The sequence below is a fragment of the Rhineura floridana genome, chromosome 1 (assembly GCF_030035675.1).
Source record: "Rhineura floridana isolate rRhiFlo1 chromosome 1, rRhiFlo1.hap2, whole genome shotgun sequence".
NCBI lineage: Eukaryota > Metazoa > Chordata > Lepidosauria > Squamata > Rhineuridae > Rhineura > Rhineura floridana.
This window is the reverse complement of record NC_084480.1, coordinates 321,286,872-321,305,102: the sequence shown is the minus strand read 5'-3', so window position 1 is coordinate 321,305,102 and position 18,231 is coordinate 321,286,872. Positions and strand designations below refer to the sequence as shown.

Sequence of the window (18,231 nt, the reverse complement as noted above, 5' to 3'; positions counted from 1 at the left end):
AGCCCTGCCTCACCCCTCTGGTAACTGGAATAGGGTTGGTAAGGGAGCCATCTGTTCCAGACCAAGCCCGTAGAGTGGAAGGTTGATAAAGTTGAAAAATAAGGAAAAGGAGTCTTTTGTCAATGGTGGTTTGCAGAAGCTTTGCCCAGAGCCTGTCTCTAGGAATTGAGTCAAAGGCCGATTTAAGATCGATAAAGGCCACATAAAGACCATTCCCTAGGGGGCCGGTATACTTTCCCACAAGGTGGTTTAACAGGGCACAATGGTCGAGAGTGGATCTGGGCTTTCTAAAACCAGCCTGTTCGGGGCCTAAGATATTCTCCTCCTCAATCCAGGTGGTAAGTCTACCGTTAAGGTACCTAGCATATAGTTTCCCAACGGTAGAGAGCAGACTAATAGGTCTAAAATTCTGAGGGTTATCCTGAGGTCCCTTTTTATGGATGGGAATCACAATAGCATCGAGCCAGGAAGCGGGGATAAAACCAGAATTGTTTATCCACGTAAAAAGGTTGGAGAGGAGGGGGGCCCACCATGCTGATTGTGACTTCAAAAGGTCAGGAGGGATGGCATCAGGGCCGGGGGCTTTACCAGCCTTCAGGCCTTTAATAAGAGAAATAATCTCATTCTGCGAGACAGGGGGCCAAAGAGGAAGGTCCGGGAAGTCAAAGCTGTCTAACCTATTGGAAGAAAAGGATGTGGGCTCCTTAAACAAATCGGAAAAGTGTTTTTCCCAAACGTGGGAAGGAATATGGCAAGCAACCGGATTCGAAGAGGACAGGGCGTCCGTGACCAGAGCCCAGAAGAGCTTAGAATCATTGAGTTTAGAGGCATTAATTAGCGCCTTCCACCCGGCGAGAGTAGCTTGTCTCCTTTTAGAGACCAAAAGGGATTTGTAAAAGCGCTTGGCAGCGTAATATTCTGTCGGCAGATAGTTGGAATTATTGCTTCTGTAGGTGAGATAGATCCTCCTCAAATTTTTCTTGGCAGTGACGCACTCATTGTCAAACCAGCGGGTGGGGCGGAAGGAGCCGCGAGGCTTTGAATGGCGAGAGTTAAATTTTAGGAAGGGGTCCAGGGCAAGGGCCAAGTTGGAATAGGCAGCTAATTTGGATTGGGAATCAGTAGCATTCATAATACGTTCTTTATGAGCAAGGGCCGAAGGGGATTCTAAGAAGGCAGCTATCCTAGCTGAAATGTCCGAAGACCATTTAATCCTCCTATGTCTAGGGGAGAAGGAATTATGGGTATAGATGATGTTGGGTTTTAGATGGACAGACTCCGGAGGAGAGAGTGACAACATTAATGGGAGATGGTCGCTGTCCAATCTATTACCCACTGCAAAATAGGCAATAAAGTTGAGTAAAAAGGAAGAAACCAAAACGTAATCGACCACACTACTGCCCCGCCCCGAGATGAAGGTGAATTCAGCGCGGCTGTCAAACCTGTGGTATCCATTCAAAACAGCCCGTCAAGAGCAGCAGGCAAGTGCCACCATAATTCACCTTTTGGTCTTTAGATGACCATCATGGGGGGACATTATGTTAGTAAGATCTATGGCTTCCCAAAGATTGGAAGAAAAAAGGCTGGAGTTGTTGGGGCCTATCCTAGCGTTGAAATCACCCATAATGATAAGAGGTATGTGGGGATGGCGGGACTCAATATCAAGGATATAGCTCTCCAAGGTCTCCCAGGCCGAAGAGACATCCCTCCTGGCCGAAAAGGGGGGGATATAAACATTAATCAAAAGGAGGGATAGGGCACTGGATTCTAGCAAGGCGGCCATAGCCATATTGCCGCAAGAGGGAAGCTTGGATAGTGAAACGGCCAGGGAAGTTGCGAAAAGGATAGCAAGGCCAGCCCTAGGTCTGCCTTTGCCCCTGGGGGAGGCGGCTGGGAGATCAATAGAAGAGAAGCCATCAAGGATAATTGCATCGATTGCCCAGGTTTCCTGTAAAAAAATCACATCAAAATTAACCAGGAAGGATAACACATCCGGCAAGTTGCGCTTGGAGGCCCAGCCAGCAATATTCCATGAAAGAAGGTTAACCGGAGCATTACAACTTTCAAGGTTGGGGGGGGGGCTGGGGAGGAGGGCGGAGAGGAGGTAGGTCGGGAAAGCAAGCTATAAGTTGTCAGTGGATCACCTCAGGGGTGGGGGGGCGGGAGTGAGGCAGGAATGGCATGGGGATTATGTGGGGGAAGGGAATTCAAATTGCCCAAATTATCAGAAAAAGGTAAGGCGGGCGTGGCAAAAGGCGACCCTGAAGTCCATAAGGTGTTCAAGAGACCAGGGAGGGTTTGGAGAGGTGGCTGGAGGTTCGGAACCCGATCTGCCACTCCAACCTCAGGGAAGTAATTAGAGTTAGAGTCAGTCTCAGATGTACACGGATCCACCGTTGGTTTTCCCTCTCTGAAAATGCTTAATAAGTGGGCCTTAAGGCGTTCAAGTCTCAGCAAGATGTCTAATTGGTCCTGGGGGGGTAATGTGGCAAAGGAGCAGGACACCACAATCTCATCACCATTGAGGGAGCTCTCGAGAGTACTAGTAGAGTGGTTGACATCTAAGGTCCTGTCCGCGGGACTCACCTGTAGAGGAGGTGAGGAGGAAGGGCCAGATGCAGACGAGGGCCCTGTCAATACTCGATCATTTGCGATTGACTGATTACAGGTCCTCCTGTCCTGCCACATGCCGGAAAGAAATCGATCGTAACGGGGGCAGGATGGCTTAGGACTGGGGGGCGTGGTTCTGATTGCTCTCGGAGTGTCAGCCAGAGTGACTATTAACGACCTGGGGGGAGATACGTTTAAAAAATAGCAGTGCAGCGAAATGCCAAACTTTTGTAACTTCTCCCTCGCATTGTAAATCCGATTGGCAATAGTCGCTGAATGGAAAGTATCGATTAATCTCCAAGTGCGTGAATAAGAGGTCAGTTTAACCAGATGATTAATATAACTCATATGCTGTTTGGCGGAAAGGGCCCGGCTGAAACAGGAGTCCAAGAAGGGAATACTCGGGTAGGAGGACCGATTGCCAGAATCCCTCTGTTGGCATATGACAACGAGTTTTTGAGTTTGCAGTACTAAATTCCAGGGAGAAGCACCCTGGAGAGTTACTGGAGAGGGTGTGGAGAGGATGGGTTTTAGCCTTGGCGGGAGAATGGAAAGAGTTTCTGCCTGCCTGGCATAGCTGTGATGTAAGAATGGGGGATTCTTGGTAGGCTGGGAGGAGCTCGTCCTAGTCGGTTCAGACTTGGAGGGATGTCTTGTGGAGGTAGATGCCGTAACGGAGTCCTTCTCCACACAAGCAGCCCGGGGGCTTATAGATTGGTAGTCAGACCTGCTGTTTTCCATGGAAGAGTCCTTCTGAGAAGAGGTTTTCTTACGAGCTGTACCATGATGATGCAAGGTTGTTGAAGAGGAGTTAGAAAGGGAGTCCAAAAAGTTAAATAAAGGCTTGAAATTCATTTTCCTGCCTGGGTTAAATTTGACATTCTTGATATTCTTAGATTTTTTGACTCCTGTGGAGGCCTGCTTGTGAGGTCTGGAAGCTCTGGGGATCCTCCTGGGAGCCGGCTTGGTGGAGCGTGAGCAAATGATTGAACTGGCTGGGCTTATTACGTAAAAGCAGACCCGTAGCCTGGACCAATGTGGTCAATAAGCTGTTGGTTTCAGCAATATACGCTTTAATCAAGGTCAATTCCTCCAGCATTAAGTCGTCTCTAGCCAGCAGGGGGAGCCGTAGGTCTGAAGCATTCTGAGGAGAAGGCGTCCCACACATGGGTTGTGTTATCAAAGATGGAGCTGAAAGTTCCTGCGACTCATGCAGAGAGTCTAGAGTTAACAGTTCAGTGGGGATGTCACCCCCTGGCGGGATAAAAGAGCAATTGAAACCAGCATCCAAAAGTTCCTCTGCCAGGTTTTTAGAATATGAGGGTTCACTCACCAACTGTTTTGGGAGTTGGCAGTCTAAGGACCATTCGAGCGTCTCTCCTCCCAAAGAGTTTGGCTTGCGGGGAAAGTACTGTATAATCATAGATTGTTGACAGCTTGGAAGATTCTTCTCCCCCACACACAAGCCCAGTTCTCTGCATTTTTGCCTCGTGAAAACCATTTTGAGCCCCCGAAACTCAGTTGCCAAGCAGGGAGGTGGAGCAGGATGTAGAAAAGAAACAAACAGCCCAGCCAAAATGGGTAGATAAAGCACTATTAACGTGCTTGCACGCTGCTATTCTGGTAAGGTACAGTTCGAAGACAAATGCATAAACAAACGCTGCGACTGCCGTTCCTCAGGGCAGTTCGGACACAGACAGTTGGCAGAAACTCCGGCGTCTGATCTTAATAAAGAATGTTAAACCTCCAAGAAGTGTAGGAGGCTGTAATATATTCTGGCAAGACAGCCGAAGAGTGATAAAATGTAGAAAATAAAACAAAAGGTCGGTGGTAGTAAAACTAGGTCAAAAAGAAAAAAGACAGGAGAAAGCTGGAGCACGTCTTACCATGGCGGCTGCCCAACCAGAAGCCCTCCCTGCATCTAGAAGGCAGTGCAACAAAGAGAGAACATTCCTCTACGGTGGGCTACTTTTCTAACGGCAGGGAAGGATTTTGTGTTTGTTTCACACAGTGGAGCATTTGAAAATCTGACCTGCCTAAAGCGATACCATTTGAGGACCCTTCTTCCATCTCTTTCACAAGTGCAAGCACAGGCTGTTCAGAGGCGAAAGGACAAGAATCCTAGGCTGCCCTAAGGTTTTAGGATACTTCCCAGTTCTGTAGGGGGTAAGGGTTGTTGCTGTCCTTCTCCTGCAAATTCAAGCTGTGATGGACATTCTCAAGGCAGGGCCAGAGGGTGCCCCTTCTCCAAGGCCCCAGCAGTGGCTCCCCCCTCCTCCATGTGCCAGGGTGGGGGTCCTGCACAAAGACAGTCCCCATTCACTCCAGCCCTAGCTGCCCCACTTGTGCCAGGAGAAGGGCACTGCCAGGAACAGCCACAAAAGGGCCTTTGTGAAGCTGTCCAAACGCCCAGAGAATAGCGGTCCTGGAGGTGGCTACTCTGGGAAGACAACAGGTCAGACCTTGCTGAGTTTTTGTAGCCATCAAAACTGCTGCGTCCTCATGACTCAGGGCTCGGCCCCTTTGTCCTCAGCCTTGCAGGCACTCCCCAAGAAACAGTCAGGGGCAGCTTCTGCAGTTGGAAGCAGATGCACCCTCCCCCCTGCTAGTCAAAAACTTCCCAGGGCAACGTGCCTAACAGAAGTGGCATGGAATTGGCACAGGTACACACTGCCAGGGTAACCTGAAATATACTCCTCCCAGCTCGGCTGGGTTTTGGGTGCTCAGGGCCTGCTCAGCTCAGCAAAGATCTTCCCTCCAGGAAGGCCTGCCTGACTTTTGTTCTGTTTTACAGCTGATAAAGCGCTTCACAGCCTGAAGTCATCAAAGCGGTATAAAACATGACAAAAGTAAACTTGAAAAAGGGGAAGCGCCAATTCTTAAAAACAATAAAACATTTCCACAGCTGCATTTCTCTTCCATAAATGACTGGGTCACACCTCAGGGAAAGCCCACAGCCTTTCTGGTGCCGAGGAAAGGCCCTTTCCTTCTGCCCTGGCTTTTCCTTGACCGACTCCTCCTGCGTGTCTTACTGACTCTGTTAACATTTCCTAGCTTTCCTGTCTTCTTGTTTTCTGCAATGTTACGTGTGGGCTTTGCTGTGTACACCACCCTGTCAGTATTTATACTGAAGTGTGGCGTAGAAATGAATGTTTTTATTTAAATGAATAATATTATTATTATTATTATTAATAATAACAATAACAATAATAATAATATCATCAATGCAGGTTCCATTCAATGTGCACTGCGTTCCCCCCCCCCGCCATACCACAATGCCATCGCTGGCGCCTGTAGAGAGGAAGATGTTTTCGGTCCTGGAGGGAATCCCCCCATCCCGACGCTCAATGAATTGGGCCACATCTTGTCGGATGAGTTCAATGCCAGGACTGGCACTGTAGGCGCCTGGAGTGGGGAGAGAGGAAGAGGAGGAAAGGGAGAACTCATCCTGGATTGGACGAAGGCACGGTTGAGAAATTGTCAAAACAAATCAAATCCAGTTGGAGCTCAAGCAGGTGCTGCCTGATGGATAAGGATCCCAAAATATTTACTAAGCCCTTTCAATGTGCAACGACACTGAGAGTTGTCACTGCACGCATTTACACAATGCTGTACCATGGGCAATATTCCCATATCGCAGATGGGGAATGGAGGCTGACAGCAAAGGGTTTGGACTGAGCCCTCTCATTGGAAATCCATCTCTCCATCCCTTCACGAGCTGAGAAAACAGCATGCAGCCTGAGAGGAGACTCCTGGGCTCCAAGACATTTTGCTGTGGAGCGCCATTCTCCCCCTGCCCCTTGCTAGGGCCTACACTTTTCAAAGCCTTGCTGCACCATTCAGATACTAGTGTGTATCTGTGTGTCGTCCCCCAGATCCCACGGACCACACTGGTGCAGCTTCAGAGATCTGAACCAGTCAACGCAGGCTCTGTTTGGTGACAGCAGCCGGCTCTGGGACTCTGCAACAGCATCAGAGCCACTCCCACAGGCTGCTCACGCTAGCCCACCAGAGGCATCGGGCTACAGCAGCTAGTCCCCCTGACCTGGTACCCTCCAGATGTTTTGGACTACAACACCCAGCAGACCCTCCCAGCAGGTCTGTATGCTCCTGCAGCTGATGGGAGTTGCTGTTCAAATGTCGAGGGCACCAGGCTGGCAAAGGCTGCCCCACAAGCTCAGAGAGGCTTAGCTTCTCTGCAGGAGGGGAGCGTTTCAGCAAGAGGGTGGAGGGGGCGATGGGGTCTTGGTATCACCCAGGGAAGGATGCCAGGGGAAGGGCAGCAGACACTCACCAACGCTCTGCCCCCCACATGCTGCCAGCAGCCTCTGGGCTTTCTGCTTTGCATCATCAGGGAAGCTGGGATCATTCAAGAGGTCTGGGTACATGCAGAGAACAGCAACCTGGCAGGGGGAAACGTGGCTGAGACGCCGCCTTAAAATCTCACCTGTCCCCACCGCCCCCATCTCAGCCTCCTTGTGAGCCACACTCTCCAGCCCTGGTGCTGTCCGGCACTTTGGATTGCAAATCCCACCAGCCCCAGCCAGCACCTGCAGGTCTGCATCTCAAATGAAGCCCTGTCTGGACACAAGGAGAGGGCAGAGAATGTCCTTTTGCTCTTGCTCTTGTTGCCCATAAACAATGCGCATTTCTCTCCTGCCCTTTGAGACCGGAAGGGTCATCTTTGCATCCAAAAGGAATTTCTTCCCATCCAGATCTGCTGGGGGTGGTCAGCCTGAGACATTCCCCTAGAAAGGGGGGGCATAATGGGAAAATGGGAGAAAGGGCACTGGGCCAGGAACACATTTCCAATGACTTGACTAATGGAGAGCAGATTCCCCCGAAACTCAGGTGACTGGAAACAAAGCCCTCTGAGGAGAGTCTGAAAGAACTGGGTGAGTTTGGCCTTGAGAAGACTGAGGGGAGATATGATAGCACTCTTCAAGTACTTGAAAGGTTGTCACACAAAGGAGGGCTGGGATCTCTTCTCGATCGTCCTACAGTGCAGGACACGGAATAATGGGCTCAGGTGACAGGAAGCCAGATTTCAGATGAACATCAGGAAAAACTTCCTAACTGTTAGAGTGGTACAACAATGGGACCAATGACCTAGGGAGGTGGTGGACTCTCCCACACTGGAGGCATTCAAGAGGCAGCTGGACAGCCACCCGTCGGGAATGCTTTGATTTGGATTCCTGCATTGAGCAGGGGGTTGGACTGGATGGCCTTACAGGTCCCTTCCAACTCTAGGATTCACTCTGCCCCCTTTTTTCCTGTCCTTTAACAGCTGGGGGGCAGGCAGACATTCAATAGGTCTCCCCTGCTACTCCTTCCCTCTCCTGCCCACCCGGGGCTGGCTCTTGTGTTCTGCAAGATGCTTGCAGGACCTCAGCTGACCTGTGGCTGCCCCTGCCCCGCCCCCTGCCCCTCAGATCCTACCTGGCGGAGGAAGGTGATGGGTCTTTGCCCCATAGCTTGTGCATCGCCAATATTGGCTCTAATCACCTCCGTGAAGGGCTTCGTCATCCCCTGCAAAGAGAAGAGATGGCAGGGAAGGCGTTAGGCACACAGGCACCCTTCACCCATGCTCGCCAATCTCCCTGCCCCCCCAGGAAGCACCCCCCAAACCCTCCCCACTCCTTCAGCACACAACACTTCCCCACTCCCTCCCCCAGGTCAGTCACATCAACACCGAATGCTGACCCCACCAAGAAGCAGAAAGAAGATCCTGCAGGGGGGGAGCCAGCCAGGGGCTCAGCACCCCAGTAGCATTGCCAGCCTCCCCCTGCAACAGACTTTGGCTAACCTGGTGCCCTCCAGATGAGTTGGACTATAACTCCCATCAGTCGTGTTGGCTGGGGCTGAAGGGAGTTGCAGTCCAAATCATCTGGAGGGCACCGGGTTGGCAAAGGCTGGCCTACCCAAATAGGATCCCAGGCATCTGCCCTGCAGTGACGATGGAGGTACACTGAGCTATCACGGCTGCTGTCCATGGATGATTGTCCTCCTCTGCCATGAAGTTGTCCTTTTAGGGGGGGTAGCATGCGTCCGCCTACGGCCATAGTACCCTGAACAAGCCGGATCTCGTCTGATCTGGGAAGCTAAGCAGGGTCAGGCCTGGTTAGTACTTGGATGGGAGACCGCCTGGGAATACCAGGCGCCGTAGGCTTAGAGGAAGGCAATGTAAACCACCTCTGATACCTCTTAGCATGAAAACCCTGCCAATACATCCAAAAAAGATGCATAGGGTTGCCATAAGTCGCAATCGACTTGGAAGGCTTATAACAACAACAACATGCATCCGCTGAGGAAAGAACTCCATCCCAGGAGCCACTAGGAGATGACTGGATGGCCCGAGAGCCCTGGAAAGGCACGAGTGAAATGCTTTCACCCATTTCAGGAATCCGTTTATGAGGCCAGTCTTCTTCAGCCTGGCGTCTTCCAGATGTGTTGGACGACAGCGCCCATCGCTACTGTGCTGGCTGGGGCTGATGGCAGCTGTTGTCTAAAACATCTGGAGGGCGCCCAGTTGACGAAGGCTGCCCTGAAACACACTCTTTTTTTCTACTGCTGGGAGCAGAATGTGGACCTCAGCCTGGCCAAGAGGTCTTTCCCCTTCTGGACCGGCTCCGCCGTCTTCTCGACACACCTTTTCTTCTTCGTCTTCTTTGCTGGTAGGTCTTTTTTGGGTGTTTACGTGCTTTTAGCATCAGGATGAGGAGCCTGTGGGGGCCCTCCCAGCGCTGCTGGACTCCAGCCCCTGTCGTCCCTGAGCATGGGCCTTGCTGGCTGGGGCTGACAGGAGCCCAGCAATACCTGGGGGGCCAAAGAGGCTCCCCACTCCCCATTTCACACCTCCTGTGTGACAGATAAGAGTGGTCACTTGCACATCTTGCTTTTTTTATAAAGGGAGCAGGGAAAGGTGCAGATTTACATAAAGTTTGCATATGCTAATGTATAGCTCTAGATGCAAATTAAGAAAGATTTACTTTGATTCAAATGCAATGTGATTTGATTTGAATGCAATTTGATTTTAAACGAATGCTGATGAATGTTAAAGAGGAAAGCACAAAAGCAGGACGAATGTCAAAAAGACTAAAGGAATGACAACAGAAGATTTATGTAACTTTAAAGTTGACAATGAGGACATTGAACTTGTCAAGATTATCAATACCTCGGCACAGTCATTAACCAAAATGGAGACAATAGTCAAGAAATCAGAAGAAGGCTAGGACTGGGGAGGGCAGCTGTGAGAGAACTAGAAAAGGTCCTCAAATGAAAAGATGTATCACCGAACACTAAAGTCAGGATCATTCAGACCATGGTATTCCCGATCTCTATGTATGGATGTGAGAGTTGGACAGTGAAAAAAGTGGGTAAGAGAAAAATCAAATCATCTGAAATGTGATGTTGGAGGAGAGCTTTGCGAATACCATGGACGGCAAAAAAGCCAAATAATTGGGTGTCAGAACAATTTAAACCAGAACTATCATTAGAAGCTAAAATGGTGAAACAGAGGTTATCATACTTTGGACACATAATGAGAAGACATGATTCACTAGAAAAGACAATAACGCTGGGAAAAACAGAAGGAAGTAGAAAAAGAGGAAGGCCAAACAAGAGATGGATTGATTCCATGAAGGAAGCCACAGACCTGAACGTACAAGATCTGAACAGGGTGGTTCATGACAGATGCTCTTGGAGGTCACCGATTCATAGGGTCACCATAAGTCGTAGTCGACTTGAAGGCACATAACAAGATGCAAATTAAGAAAGATTTACTGTGATTCAAATGCAATACAAAGAAAGCATCACAGCAAGGAAGGCTGTGACAAGGTGACCTGTACAGCTGCTAGCCTGGGTTTACTGTGGATGGGCAACTTCAAGCACCCCACCCCACCCCTCATCTCCCTTCTTTGGGTTCTTTATCTTTAAACCAAGCTTGGACAGGGCAGCCCATCAAATATGGAACTTCTTGCTAAGAGGAATCAGACGGCCTCCTCTCCACTCAGGACATGTGAAAAGGCTTTTTAACAATTTATTCAGCTTTAGGCCAAGAGTTTTTGAAGATTGCACAGTGCTTCTCGCTTTGATTGCTGTCTCCAATATGTCACAGTTTTAAATTGTTTTTATATAATTTTATTACTGTGATCTGCCTTGGGCTCCTTTAGGGAAGAAGGCCAGGTTATACATTTGAAATAAATTAATAAAGGATGTTTTCATCAAATCAGTGACTTTCTTCTGTAAAGCAGGAGGCCATTCTAATGACAGGCAGAAATTCAGCTAGTGCCATTTTTCCTGACACTAAAAAGCAGTGAAGTGACAGGGAAGGTCTCATCTGTTGAATATCTGCTTGTTGTGCAATCCTTAAATGTTTGGGAGTCCTCCAAATCCAACTCTCCTCCCCAGTCAGTGTAACCAAGATTGTTGTGTGGGGAGACGGGGTCTCCACTGGGGCAAGTCATGCTGTGCCATGCCAAGGAGAGACCCCACCCCACCCGGCTGACAGAAAGCAGTTGCTTCCCCCATCCCACAGTTTTCCTCTCCAAGACCAGAAAAGGCTCCTCCAGAGTATTGGGAGGGCCGGGTGCAGAGCAAGGAGGCCTCCCAGGGGCTGAGGAACCGCAGCCCCCTCCTCACCCGCCTTGCCCCCTTTGTGCCTCCCCTGCAAGGGGGTGTGTGGAGGAGCCAAGAGGAAGACCGAGATCCCCCATTCAGAGTCACGCACCGTGCAGGTTGCTATGGCAGCTGGACAATAGCCCCCTTCTGGGGTCCGGCCAACACAGTCATGGCACATCAAAGGGGACGTGAAAGCCAGCCTGTCCCAGCTGTGTGTGTGTGGGTGCGCACGCGTGCCCCCCCATGTGACTCAGTATTGCCTACACTATCAGGCCAGAGGTCTCCCAAACCTCCATACACAATAGGGAGCTTGGCCACTACCTTCCCTAAATCCTGACTCTGAATCCAGAGTTTCCAGGTAGCCATCGTGGCTAGTAGCCACCGACAGATCAGGAATGCCTGTAGTCCCACCTCATCCAACCTGGAGCCCTTCAGCTCTTTTGGGGTTGTGATGAGCACCCCCCACATTTGTGGCAGCCAATTCCCTAAATGGTCCCCTGCCTTTTGCCTGTCCTGAATCTGCAGCCTGCCAAGTCGTCGGGGGGCTCCAAGTTCTCGTGTTCTGGCAGAGGCAGAAAAGCTACACGGAGCCACTTTGGGACCGCTCACAGCCCAGTGGGGGGGGGGGAGAGTATTTGAAGTCGCCCCTCCAGCTAGCAGCACCTGGACAGCAGACTGAGCAGGAAACCAGCAAGTCACTCTTCCTCACTAAAGTAAGATGCCTTGTATTCCTGTTTAAATTAGAGCAATTATTTCTAAATTTGTACCTATAGTTTTAATCTCCAAGTTAGATTACTACAATGTGCTCTATGTGGGGCTGCCTTTGAAGACAGTTCGGAAACTGCAGCTTGTGCAAAATGCAGCAGCCAGATTGGTGACAGGGACCAGACGGTCCAAACATATAAAACCGATTCTGGCCCACTTGCATTGGCTGCCTGTATGTTTCCGAGCTTGATTCAAGGTGCTGGTTTTAACCTATAAAGCCTTACACGGCTTGGGACCACAATACCTGATGGAATGCCTCTCCCAATACGAACCCACCCGTACACTATGCTCCACATCCAAGGCCCTCCTCTGGGTGCCTACTGCGAGGGAAGCTGGGAGTCTGGCAACAAGGGAGAGGGCCTTCTCAGTGGTGGCCCCCAAATTATGGAATGATCCTCCTAATGAGGTGTGCCTGGCGCCAACACTGTTGCCTTTTTGGCGCCAGGTCAAGACTTTCCTCTTCTCCCAGGCATTTTAGCATGTGTTTTTAAATGTCTTTTTAAAAATGTTTTTTTTAAAAAAATTGTATATTTGTTTTTAATGTTTTTAATTGTTGTAAACTGCCCACAGAGCTTTGGCTATGGGTCGGTATATAAATGCAATAAATAAATAAATAACACATATCCATTTTATACAAATCTGTGTCCCCTTTCACGTCTGTGTTTATGGTGACACATTTCCTCTTATTTGGCGATGCTTCAATGCCCCTCTCCCTCGCAAGCAGGCAGGTGGTACCAGGGAAGCTTATGGCATGCGTTTTAAAAAAGGGCTCTCCTAAGGCTGTAGTTTCATCCACTAAGAAAAATGCCCCACTTTGGCAGTCTTCCAGGAGGCACAGGACCAGGGGCACAATGCCTGCCCCCTTCAAAGGGAGTGCCCCTCCCTCCATCCCCCCCTTTCCTCTATTGTGTTCCTTCTAGACTGTAACTCCCTTGGGGCAGAGAGCTGTATAGAGTGTCATGTACATAGATGGGGCTATATTAAGCAACAACAGCCATACGCACAGCAGGGCCCCCAGATTCTCTCTGCACGTGCCAAGAGACAAGGAGGGATTGTTATTTCATAGCAAAAAGTGGGGGTGTTTTCCTTTGGGGAGGGCTGCCCCCCCACACACACACACACACCGTGAAGCTGCAACAACCAGACTCCACACAAATCCAGCCCTAATTTTATATTGGGTTTTTAGGACCATGAGCATAGCACCAGCGCTAAGGAAGGCTGGAAGGGTTCCCAGCCCCAAGGGGGATCCCTCTACTTCAAAGAGTTGCCCAGAGTTGGTGGCTTTTCCCCCCATGGAGCAGCAGCAATAGGAGAAGGCAGTGGAGTTCTCCCTTCTATGCAACCTGAAAAGAAAAAGATCTCTCTCTCTCTCTTTCTCTCCCTCACACACACAGACACACACATACACACACATACACGTTTCAGGGTCCAGGCCTGGAAACCTTGCGGGGAAAGCAGCTCCCTGCAGGAGGCAACCCTTTCTTGTCCATCTCTGACCTTCTGTGTGGACTTGAACTCAGAGGTGTAGTCATCCAGGGTGCCAGGGAGTCTTACACCCCTTACTATTTTGGGGACCAGGGTCCCAGCAGGATCCCTATGTTTTCAGTGTCCTTTCCTGGTAATTGGAGCTGGAGTTAAAGCTGATAAATCAGCCACTGAGAAGACTCTTCTCAGTAGCTAACATACTTCCTTTAGTACGGCAACCAGGAAGGTAAACTCAGCAAAGGAAGTTCCTTACCTTACATCTTACTACATATGCCCAGGTACATGCACAAAAATTAGTAGATCTAGCTGAAATGCAACACACGGAGATCTGCACTGATCTTTGCAATGCATCACTAAAGGAAAGTACTCCAAACAAAGTAAGGGACTGAAAGCTAATTGTATTGCATAATCTTAGAAGGAAGAGTGGCTGTGAGGGGGTGTGGTGTGACTATCGTGAAGGGACCTGGCACTTCTGAATTTACCACTACACTATTGCTTCAACTGTTGTTTATCCCTATCCATTGGAGACTGGTGATGAATCATAGAATAGTAGAGTTGGAAGGGGCCTATAAGGCCATCAAGTCCAACCCCCTGCTCAAGGCAGGAATCCAAATCAAAGCATTTCCGACATGGCTGTCCAGCTGCCTCTAGACTGCCTCCAGTGTCGGAGAGCCCACTACCTCTCTAGGTCATTGGTTCCATTGTCATATGGCTTTAACAGTTAGGAGGTTTTTTCTGATGTCCAGCCGAAATCTGACTTCCTGCAACTTGAGCCCATTATTCCGTGTCCTGCACTCTGGAACGATCGAGAAGAGATCCCAGCCCTCCTCTGTGTGGCAACCTTTCATGTACTTGAAGAGTGCTATCACTCTTGACAGCCCCTTGAACGTTCGGACTAAAACCTGGAGCGGATTGCACTGCCCCGCTGACATCAGAGCCACCAGCTGCCAGTGGCCCCACCCCTTCAGCCCCACCCACCAAGCACAGCCTGCTTTCTGCCTTTCGTTCCACCTTCTCCTGCCTCCCCTAACACATCTCTGTCCATTTACCGCCTCCTGGACAAAGAGGGAGCCAAATCCAGAGAAGATGGAAGTGTTCATGAGAAAGGGGGAAGCCCAGTTGTCTGGATGAGGCAGAGCTGCCATCGCGGACGGAGTCTCCCTCCCTCATGCAAAGCAGCACTGCCAGACGAGGGGGTGCTCCGGCGCCAGAGTGTCCACAGGTGTCCGCGGCCAGAAAGTGGCTGCCCAGCCTTTCCACAACATGCATGCTCTTGTCCTAATGATGGCAGCATCAAGCGATGGCTTGCATGTGTGAACTGAGCCATGACTGCTCCAGGGCCACCCGCAGGACTGGCATACCCCTCAGAGGCAAGGTTTGTTCCAAGGTAGGAGCATCGGAAGCTCTCTTATCCTGAGCCAGAGCCTCAGTCCATCCAACCCAATACTGCCAGTTCTGAAGGGCAGCGGCTCTCCAGGGTCTTGAGCTGCTTCTCCCCACTCACCGGGGCTTGTCCAGGATTCATACCCAGGCCTTCTCGCACAGGAAGCTAAAATCATGCCCTTAGACCATGTGCAAGCTGGGGCAAATGGGAAGGCTAGAGTAAGACAGCTGGAGGCTGAGCTTGGAAAAGTTACTTTTTTTGAACTACAACCCCCATCAGCCCAATCCAGTGGCCATGCTGGCTGGAGCTGATGGGAATTGTAGTTCAAAAAAAGTAACTTTTCCAAGCTCTGGCTGGAGGGCAGAGGGGCTTTGGAAGCCCGGCTGAAACTCACAGGCCTGCCAGAATTTTTCAGGCATCCACCCTCTGGGCTTGGCAGGGCTCCAACAACCAGCCTGTGGCTCAGGAGATGGCCTCAGCAGGTGCCAGCGGCCACCACAGTGGCTTTAACAGCTGCCAGCCATCATCATCAAGCACTAAAAAACCAACTCATCAGAAACCAGGGAACAAGTGTGTGAGAGAGAGAGTGTACCAGTTCCGCCTGTGGGCTCTGGGCTTTTCTGGACCAGAGGGCTCTCACGAGCATAGGCTGTGTTTGTGCAACCATGATGCCTACTGTAGGCTCCCCTTCCAGACTGGAAGCTGCAGCTATTACCCCCCCCACCCCCACCCCTTTGGGGGCATGCCCCCTTCCAAACGGTCTGAAATGGCCAGCTGTCTGTTTCGGGATGCAATTCAAGCTGTTGGTTTTGATCAAGAAAGCACTCTGCAACCTGGAAATGTCTTTAGGATCTACTGAAAAGTCTTCAGTGATTTCTTAAGAGGATTCTGGCTTTGTATATTCCCGCTTTACTATTCCATAGTGGCTGTTAAAAAATATTTTGCCTGGTGGTGTATCACCTGTGTGTCATTCAAGGATGTAGTTTCTGTGAAGCCACTTTGCACATTTTGATACAGGTGACCAATAAATGAATAAGTACATATCAGTTCATCTGGAGTAAATAGCAAACGGATTAGAATCCCAACTTCATCCAAATGCAGACAGAAACACTATTTTCTTTTGGTTGCTTTGTGTAGCTTTTAAATCATGGCATTAGAATGCTTCTACTGGGTTTGTCCTTGCACTTTTCGCTATCATTAACAGCCAGGCAAACATTTTGAATAAAAGATAGCCTAGAAACATTGCACACGGATAAATGAACAATGCAATTGCCTGAAGCCCCAACTAAAGGTAAGACAAGAGCCTCACCAGTGGTGGGATGCTTCTCTGGCCTGACGCCCCGGTGATGGGCACATTGCTCTCTTACCTGCTGAAGCTCCTTCTCCAGCTGGATGGCTCGGGTGACGATGGGCCCCCGCACGGCATACTCCACCTTCTTGATGGAGGGGTTCAGGGACTCCAGAGTCAGCACCCTCTCCCGCCGCAGCAGCCCGTTCTCCGCCATCCCTGGCTGACTTGCCCGCTGGCAAAGGGCCCTGCAAAGCAAGAGGGGTGCAGGGCTGAGCAAAGGACGCAAGGGTGACTCCATCAACTGTAGGCACGCCCCGGACCTGGCACCGGGGAGGCTGCACCCCAGGACAGCCTTCGCAATCCCCGGCCTTGCCATTGTCTTCACGGGGACATTGGCCTCAATTGCTTCAGCTGCTGGGATTAAAGTCCTGGCGGAGACGGAGATACTGCGCTGGGCAGGGGTGGGGCAGGAGCTGGGCAGGTGGCAAAGGTCTCTACATTCCCAAGCTGGCAAAAAGTGCACAAGGCTGAAGCTGCCTTTAAACTGTCAAGGAAAGGAGAGGGGAGGGGGGCAGGCTCCAGCAGTCCCCTTCCCCCTCCTCTGCAACTGGGGACCAGTTGCACAGCTGCCTGCCCAGCCACACCAGGGGAGAAGGGCACCTACCGGCTACCAGGCAGGGAGAGAGGCGGCTGGTTCCTTCCCACAAGGGCAGGGAGGGGAAGGAGCAGCTCCTTTTAATGCCAGGCAGGAGGAGGGAGGAGACTCCGGGCTGGAAGAAAGAGCCACATTGTGGACAGCCACCGAAAGGGACTGGCCATCTCGCCTCCCACCGAGTCTTTCACTGGCCTCGCCTGGGCAAGCTGCCCGTGAGGGATAGAGGCGGAGAGACGGAGGGAGAGGGAATCCTCGGGGTGGCTCTTGGGGAGCAGAAGGGGGTCCCCATCATTTGCATTAGTGCTGGCCACAGAGCCATGCAGAGCTTGGAAAAGTTACTTTTTTGAACTACAACTCCCATCAGCCCCAGACACCATGGCCACTGGATTGGGCCAATGGGAGTTGTAGTTCAAAAAAGTAATTTTTCCAAGCTCTGTAACGGGTGGCAGGTCCAGGAAAAAGCATCCGTGACGGCAAGAGGTGGGATACGGGACCCCACCCCAAAGGACTGGTTTGGGGTAAAGCTGACGGCCAGACCTGTGGGGGGGGGACAGTGGCACCTCTCTGCCCCAGATGCTGCTGTGTCACTGGGGAAAGGGCCACAGCGGCTCAGGGGCAAAGCATCAGCTTTGGACGCAAAAGGGTGCAAAAGGTCCCACGTTCAGTTCCTCATCGCATCTCCAAGCAGGGCTGGGGAAAGTCTCTTGCGTGGTGTAGTGGTTAAGGTGTTGGACTACGAGGGTTCAAATCCCCACACAGCCATGAAGCTCCCTGGGTGACCTTGGGCCAGTCACTGCCTCTCAGCCTCGTGAAAACCCTCTTCATAGGGTCGCCATAAGTCGGGATCGACTTGAAGGCAGTACATTTACATTTACATTTTGAAACACCCCAAAGCTGCTGCCTGTCAGTGTCAACAATACAGAGCTAGAGGGACCTTCTTTCTGTTCAGCATTCATCCTGATTTGCTTGCGCAGTTTGCACGGTGGTCAGACTATGTCCAGTCTTTGGGGGAGGGCCTTGCTCAGCGTGAGAGCCCCTGCTTTGCAGGCAGAAGGCCCCAGGTGCAATCCCAAGGGCGGCAGCATCTCCAGGCAGGGCTGGGAACGTCCCCTGCCTGGAACCCTGGAGAGCCACTGCCAGTCAGTGCAGGCACCACTGCACTAGATGGACCAATGGTCTGACTGGGCATAAGGCCGCTTCCTAGGATCCTCTGTTCTTTATTGAGCTTTCATTCTGGTTTATTTGCAGGACGGTTGTAGGACAATGAGCATTCGCCCTGATTTGCTGGTGGGGCTTTTACATGCCTTCCCAGTAATCATTGGCTCATCTCATGAATGATTAATTCATCTCACACTTTCCCCTTTCATTTCAAAGCTGCAGAAAGGGTGCCTCCAGGCTGTCAGCATTTTGCAGGAGCGCGTA

General features: G+C 50.8%; 1 protein-coding gene and 1 pseudogene across 3 annotated transcripts in view; one reads left to right on the top strand and one right to left on the bottom strand.

Annotated features, from left to right (window-relative positions):
• GPT (glutamic--pyruvic transaminase) overlaps positions 1-18,231 on the bottom strand; it is a 51,422-nt gene that overhangs the window by 14,518 nt on the left and 18,673 nt on the right. For all 3 annotated transcript variants that reach the window (XM_061607157.1, XM_061607156.1, XM_061607155.1), the window contains 4 exons: positions 16,231-16,399; positions 8,050-8,139; positions 6,905-7,013; positions 5,882-6,015 (listed from right to left, as the gene is read on the bottom strand). In XM_061607157.1, coding sequence (XP_061463141.1) covers positions 5,882-6,015; positions 6,905-7,013; positions 8,050-8,139; positions 16,231-16,368 — 471 coding nt within the window. In that variant the 5' untranslated portion in view covers positions 16,369-16,399. The remainder of the gene's footprint in view (positions 1-5,881; positions 6,016-6,904; positions 7,014-8,049; positions 8,140-16,230; positions 16,400-18,231) is intronic.
• LOC133375749 (5S ribosomal RNA) lies at positions 8,661-8,779 on the top strand (annotated as a pseudogene).